Source organism: Phalaenopsis equestris, unplaced genomic scaffold (assembly GCF_001263595.1).
Source record: "Phalaenopsis equestris unplaced genomic scaffold, ASM126359v1 Scaffold000649, whole genome shotgun sequence".
Lineage (NCBI taxonomy): Eukaryota > Viridiplantae > Streptophyta > Magnoliopsida > Asparagales > Orchidaceae > Phalaenopsis > Phalaenopsis equestris.
Window position 1 is genome coordinate 175,938 of NW_018165089.1, and position 7,863 is coordinate 183,800.

Here is a 7,863-nt window from a genome sequence, read left to right on the forward strand (position 1 = left end):
AATAAGAGGGAAAAAGAAAATATAGTTTCTCCACATTTCTTCACTTTCCAGCAAGTAGGGGTGTTTGGTATGCTCCTATTAATAGAATTTATGTAATTTTTTAACGAAAATCCAGCTAAATGTCATATTTGGGTTCGATAAATCTAACGTCATATTAAATCCATTTTTTTGTCCCGTTTATTTCGTGACTTAAATCCGGATTCATTAATATCCAAATATTAGTTGGATTTAATGAATTTAGCTTATGAATAAAATACTTCACAAAGATTTATACCAAACATATCAAATGGATTTAATTGGAATTAATCTTAAATGAACCAAACATTATTTCTAATTTAACAATATTTGGATATGATAAATCTGGAATTACCGGATTTACTAAATCTTATTTACCATAAATTCTACTTGTAGCCAAACACCCTCGTAGAGACTCGTGCTAGCTCAATAGAAGACAACTACAGGTCGTTCAGGTACTCCACATCAAAGAAAATTACACTCTCCGGGTCAAAAGTTTTGAACTTGAATGACCACTTTATAGGAAACAATGTGTCAGGACAAGCCCGCAAAAGTAAGATCGTGAAAGGACGAACCACAATATTTGCACGAAAAATTTGCAGGTTCGGTAATAGTTTCAGCCTCCCCTTGCCATACTCTGTACAACTTAAGGTGTATCAAAATTCAATATGCCATTTGTCAATATGAAAAGCAAGGAATGGATGGAGATTTAGACATTACAAATTCCTCCATCATCCAGCATTAAATTTCAATATGTCATTTGTCAATATGAAAAGCAAGGAATGGATGGAAATTTAGACATTACAAATTCCTCCATCATCCAGCATTGAGAAATGAAAACGCATGAGTCTCATGTAATGCATCTACTGCCACCGCTCAAATAGATCAACCTATCGTGGCTAGACCACAAATTCACATCCACCGATAGCAAGTGATTAATCACTAAGTGAAAGCACCCCATTGAGCATAAAAGCAACAAAGCTCATGTGCTGCTCCCTTGAAAGAAAAAAAAAAAGATGCAAGATGCTGCCATCTAATCTTAGACCTAGGGCAGATAGTGTTATCTCTTACCCATATGTGCACAAAGTAATTCCCAGGTCATAATTGTAATCCAAGTACGACAGCGCCGAAGTCACCCAACTCCAGCCTTGTTAATGTCAGACAAAGTTGCATACCTTTTTCAGCGAACTGCAAGAAGGAGTCAACCCTCTTCAACGAAACGCAACCCTTGCAAGCTAAATTCTTATGACCACGCTCCTTAAGCAACTCCTCAAGCTCCTTAAAACATGCCGTTTTCGCTAACCCCCCGCCACCGCCCCCTCCTGTTCCTCCACTGACTCTACTATGGTGCTTCGCCTTCTTGTACTCCTTCAGTAAGTTCCTCCACTTATCAGTACACATGGTTGGGGACCGCTCGAAGCCTTTCTCCCTCATCTTCGCAGAGATCTGCTCCCATAAGTGTTTGTTGGACTTCGAAGTGTTAAAGAGACGATCCATCTCGCGGCGTAGGGCGATGAGACAAAGGGTTTCTTCCTGGACCCAGGTCTCAGCACGCTTCTTGGGATTAGGGCCATGGGTTCTAGCCTCATGGTCGTCACCGCAGCTGCTCTCGCTCATGGTCATTCTCTTCCTTGGCTCGTCGAGTTGATCCTCTTCTCCCCTTCGCTGGAAAGGAAAATCCCCGCAGGCGAGAAGCTGCTCTAGAGTGAGGGAAAAGGACATCTCAGAGAAGTAATACCCATAAGAGAAGCGAAGCCCTTCTGTTTGATTTGTTTGGATGGTTATTTGAGGGGGTTATTTGAGGGGAAAATTTTTAGAGATGTTAATTTCAGTCAGCGGGTTGGATATGGATTTACTTTGAAAATGATAATCTGAACTCAACACGGATAATAAATGGATCCAAAATTAAGATTGGAATCTAAACTTGCCCGCTAACCCGAACCCAAGTCAAAATTTTATGTTTATTGGGTTATGTTATGATTTTCAGGTTCAACTTAAACTCAAACTTGACTCGAACAAAAACGGGTAGAATTCTCTAACCCAAATTTGACTCAAAAAATTTTGGGTCAAACTTAACCCGGATTTTTCAAGTCGGGTGGCACGTTGGGTCAATTTTTGGAGAAAATTTTTCATACATAATATGTACGCAGATCTGCGTGCGGAGTTCCAATAATATGTCGGCATGCCGCCACATGGAGGTTATTGTGGGGTTATTAACGTGAAATCACGGAGGTTATTGCGGGTTAATGCATGGGGTTATTGAAATGAAACCGTAGAGATTATTTGGGGATTTTTGGAGCGAAACCACAGAAGTTATTGAAAGTTATTTGGGAGTTGTTGTGGCGCCATTGGAGTTAATGCCACAATAATGCTCTAATAACCTCCAATAACCTCTTAATAACCCCCAATAACCCTACCAAAAAATAAATGTGATTCCACTCCAATAATTTTCGCGGTTTCACTTTAATTTTTTTATAGGTGGTCCGACATAGCACACATGACAACATATTACTGGAGTACACACATAGAGCTATGTATGTACTCCGTATGGAAAAATTTCTCCAATTTTTGACACCCTAGGAAATTTTGGGGCGTCTGTATTTGTGTAGTGGCGCCGAGTACAATTGAAGAGTCTCCCTTCAGCTTGCGTTTACTATTTGTGCTCATGTTGAACTCAAGTAAGTCGAGATGTTGGTGTAATTGTATTTCATTTTTTTTTAACAAGGAAGATTTACATACATTCCACTCAATCTGCTTTTACCTAAAACCAATGAGAAAGGAAACACTCCTATTTCTCCCTTCCTCCCACCCGCTTACGTGCGCATCAGCTTCTTTAAATTCTGCTAAACCATCTTCGAATGGAATTTGCTAAATCCTTAATTTAAGGCGAACAGAAAGAGAAACATGATTTAAGAACCCGCGGGATGTTAAGATGTCATTTTTACAGTTATTAGGTTAGGTGTTACGCATGTATTGCCTCCAAAAAATTTACTTCATAAATTAGAATCCCCCCATCAAAATAACTTACAAAATAAAATATTATTTTAAAAATGTTAGTTCAAGTCAATTAGGTTCATAATTTTTCACTTCTAAAAAAATATTATAATAATAATTAAAATAACTTAAAAAATAAAATATTATTTTAAAAATGTTAGTTCGAGTCAATTAGGTTCATATTTTTTTAGATTTTTCACTTCTAAAAAAATATTATAATAATAATTTGATGACAAGATAATAATAATACAAATAATAATAATAAAAATAATAATAATCATATTGATTAAGTTACACCTAATGAATAAATAAGTTTAATTGCATAATCATTTATATTTTTTTTCTAAATGATGTAGGATCTCTAGTTGAATCATTGTATTATCAGAAAGCGTCGAGTTTTGTTGCCTCGAGATAAATAACTATTTTTTTATTAAAAGATCCTTCCTAGTTAGTAACGTTAATCCTTATTATTTGTTGTAGACTCATAGCTACTTTGAAAGATTGTCAGTCAAACCTTGCTACTTTACTTATAATTTTTCACTTTTTTTAACTTCAATTATTACTCTTGATGGAAGCAATAATTGTGTTAATTTATTACTGTAAATTTTCTTTATATTGAGTAACCATGTAATCATTTAACTTTCTTTTTTATGAATTGCATTTGGATTTGTGTCATATCACAAGCCCGTGTGAATTAGCATATTCTTACATATTATACTTTTGGAAAATTTGGTATACTTATGTGATGACTTGTAGAGTGGTGGAACCCTTTTAGATATTGGATAGCCAAGTCGTAGGCTAATAGAGTGATGACTCTACACTAAATAGTTAGACTTCTTTAGGTTGGTATTGAACTTCCCAATTTCAAGTTGTACGTTAAAACTGATTATAAAAATAATGAATGAAAAATTGAATACTAAGAAACTTGATTGGAAATGATCGCATATTTTCTTACGATAAGTAAGCATAATTTATGGCTATCAATCTCTTGTTACTTTATAATGTTATATATGCATGTAATAATCAATCATATTTGTTGCTCATACCGCACGCCCTATTTTCCTTGTCGTTTTTGCTTTAATAATTAGTTGTTATTTACTTAGCTTGTCGGTTAAACTCACTCCTTAACATTTTATATAGCATCTTATATTCAATCACCAGCATAACCTTCTTCATCGAAGAATACCTGATGGTTTTATATTTTCTATTTTGGCCTTTTCTTGATTTTTTTTTAAGCATAATTTATGGTTATCAATCTCTTGTTACTTTATAATGTTATATATGCATGTAATAATCAATCATATTTGTTGCTCATACCGCACGCCCTATTTTCCTTGTCGTTTTTGCTTTAATAATTAGTTGTTATTTACTTAGCTTGTCGGTTAAACTCACTCCTTAACATTTTATATAGCATCTTATATTCAATCACCAGCATAACCTTCTTCATCGAAGAATACCTGATGGTTTTATATTTTCTATTTTGGCCTTTTCTTGATTTTTTAATTTAATTGTTGTATTTTTTTCTTTTGGTGTTTGGGTGTGGTTTAATATTGTTGTTTAGCATTGATTAGGTCATTTTTTTTGCCTTTCTTTCAGTTGTACCAGTGAACTATTTATTATGAAATAAAGTTTTTATTTATTGGTTTATTTCTATTGTTATTTTCATACAATATTTCTTTTAAAAATACAAAAAAAAGTTCAATTAATTTTATCATGTCCTGCATTTTTAGGATGAACATTCTTCCGAACTCAAGGCGTGAAAAAGTGGTATCGGGGTCTATTTTTGTATTTAAACATTTTTAAATTTGCATCTCATATCCATTGACTTCTTATGATTAGGTAGGGGTAGGTTATCCTTGTTAATTAGTTATTTTATCAATTTTTATTTTGGGTATATTTCACTTCTTAAGAATAGCTCCTAGGAGAATAGGCACAACAATCGCTTGTAGAAGAGGAGTCCAGAGAGCTACTATAAATGATGTGTATCTTCCTAGGGGTCTCTGCTCCCCTAATCATTGTTGTGCTGATTCTGCTCAAACCACTGAGACTGCTAGGGCATTGAATCTCAACATAGTGAATCTCATGGAGGTAGTAACACATAATGTTACTCAAGCATTACAAGCCAGTTTCACAGCTTAAATTACACAACTAATCCGAGCTTTTCAGCAAGTAGCACAACCGACATTATAAGCCACTCAACTATTACCACTAGAGGCTACTATGGAGGCACAACCTAATCTACCAATGGCAACAGCTAGGGTGGGTGTCATGGATTGAGCGATGAACCAATTTTCAAAGACACAACCTCCTACCTTTATTGACATGATGGACCTGATCAAGTCTGATGCATGGCTTTATGATATAAAAAAGAGATTTTGATAAATAAAGTGCCCTAAAGATCGTAAGACAGATAGTGTAATGTTTCAGTTGCACGGAGAAGCTAATGATTGGTGGGAGAGTCATCATCGCAACACTTGGACCAGGCACAATAATTTCATTAGCGGATTTTAAGAAATTATTCTTAAAGCAATATTTCCCTATAGCGGACCAAGCCAAGCTCAAGAATGACTTAAGGAAGCTGGAATAAGTTACAAGGACTGTTTGCTAGTACAAGACAAATTGCTAGGATTTTTCAATTCATTTCGTTGATTAACCAACATGAAAATTGGATGATCAACCTCCTAGTTGCTAACTTTAGAAAGGACATTTAGAAGCGTCTATCAACTGTCGAGTGTATGATGTATAGAGAACTAGTGGATTAAGTTATTACATGTATAGATTGAGATCAATGCCTGTGAGGAAAAGCATATTAGGAAACAAAAGAATTTAGATAAATAAGTGAATGAGAGTTCCCAAAAGAAAAAAACATCCAAATCATCGGGCGCAGAAGTAAAAAACAAATCCTCGATGTGTTCATGCAAAAAAATGACATTCTGGGACATGTAACTTAGTCATATGTAAATGCTTCAGCTATTAAAGTGTTAACATCACTTTTGGTTGAGGTCTAGTTTTCTCCTCTTCAGTAGACTAGGGTCCAACTATAGAACTTTTCTGTTGACTATTCCTAAAAAACTAAAAAAGGAACCCTCACCAGTAGAAATTCTAAACTTTTTTGTGCTCAACTTGAAGTTTCATATATTGGTCCTAACCTCTAGCACTTAGTAGGTGAGGCCATTATAGGGGAGCTCAAGGAGAGTCCCCATAGGACTTCTTGACCTTAGGGTTGACCCTGGATGCTGGTCTAGAGCTAGTTCGCTCACTCGCACCCACTTGCAATCACTGTCACTCATTTTCACCGCCATTCACTCACAACCCTAAACCCAACTTATTAACTTTTATCCCTTGATCTTTTGAGACACTCATGTAGATGGTCTCCTAAACCCACTAGCTTTAGGCTAGGGTCTAGCCAAGACCAGTACATAGAGGACCCAAATGGAGATTCCATTGGCTCATAGCTCAAATAGGGTGGTTGGCACCTTAATTTTACTAAAATACCCAACTCAGCCTTTTGTCCCCAAAACCAGTTTGGATTCTTCAATTGAACTCAATTTTGATCCCAATTTCCCCCAATTTCAGTTCTAAACTCAAATTCAGCATAATCAAACTCAATTCAAACCAAATTCAAGTCCCACATTTGAGTCCAATTTGAACCCAAATCCAAAATCCCAAATTTGCCCCAATGTAGTCATGTCCTGAATGTCACCAAATTGAATGTCCAAACCCCAAAATTGACCCCCAATGGATATTAAGAACATTTGATGGCGATCACCCAGATCAAATTAAACCATAAATTGGGTCATAGCTAAACTCTAGCCTAACCCAACATCCCCAAATTTGAACAGATGTCTAAATACCACAAAATTGAATTCCCAAATTGATCCAAAATCATTCCAAATCTTTTCTAAACCTCTCATGACAACCATCTACACCATCTTGATCAATCAATTAAGCTCGAACCAAATTTCTGACAGAAATCGAGTTTGACATGTTTTTTACCTGATCGTCGATGAGATTGTTCGGACGACCTCGAATGACGAAACAGACTACGCCGACGCGTTCAAATCATCAAAATTACATAAAGAGGACACCCATTTTGATGTGGTTCCATGAACGAACAAATTGGAGAGTTTTAAATATTAAATATTATTTTAAAAAAGGAAATATTTTTCACATAAATACCTAAAACCTAAATCTTACCCTTGCGCCCCCCCCCCCCCCCCCCCCCCCGTTCGCGAAATCGACTCAACTGAGCCTCCCTCGCCTGAAGCTCCCTTTCGATCGTGATTCCTTGAGCGGCGCGCCCGTGCCCATCCCTTATCTCCTGCGGCCTCCTTCTCGAGTTGCACACATGTGCCATCCCTTATCGTGATCTTATCGCCTGTTCCATGTTGCCTCTTGCTGTGATTTAGGGCCCATTTGGGGCAGCTTATAAGTGCGGGCGGCGCTTTGAAAATGCCGCCCTACTGTTTGGTTCGCACTTTTTGATAGATTATTTAAAACTGCGTTTTTGATTTGTTTTTGATTTTATAAAACACGCGGACCGTGGGCTGACCCTCGCGGTCCGCGTTTCGCGATTTTTTTTACGGCATTAACCCTGTTCGAAGCCCGCTACCCGTGACCTTGGCCTCTCCCGTTAGCCTTTTTCCTTTTTCCTTCCTCTTCCGCGACCTCTCTCCCTGTTCAAAGCCGTATCTTCCTCCTTGCCCTCTCATCGAAGTCGGATCTTGTCCTCGGTCTCTCGTCGAAGGTGGATCTTGTCGTCTCGCTCGCCGAATCTTCTCCTTCGCTGTCGTCGAAGCTGTATCTGCTACCCTCGCTCCCGTTGAAACCGGATCTTCTCCTCTCGTTCTCCTC

General features: G+C 37.1%; 1 protein-coding gene across 4 annotated transcripts in view; it reads right to left on the bottom strand.

Annotated features, from left to right (window-relative positions):
• LOC110030072 (trihelix transcription factor GT-1-like) overlaps window positions 1–1,792 on the bottom strand; it is a 54,162-nt gene extending 52,370 nt beyond the window's left edge. For all 4 annotated transcript variants that reach the window (XM_020732621.1, XM_020732619.1, XM_020732622.1 and 1 more), the window contains exon 1: window positions 1,191–1,792. In XM_020732621.1, coding sequence (XP_020588280.1) covers window positions 1,191–1,737 — 547 coding nt within the window. In that variant the 5' untranslated portion in view covers window positions 1,738–1,792. The remainder of the gene's footprint in view (window positions 1–1,190) is intronic.
• Window positions 1,793–7,863: the final 6,071 nt, after the last annotated feature.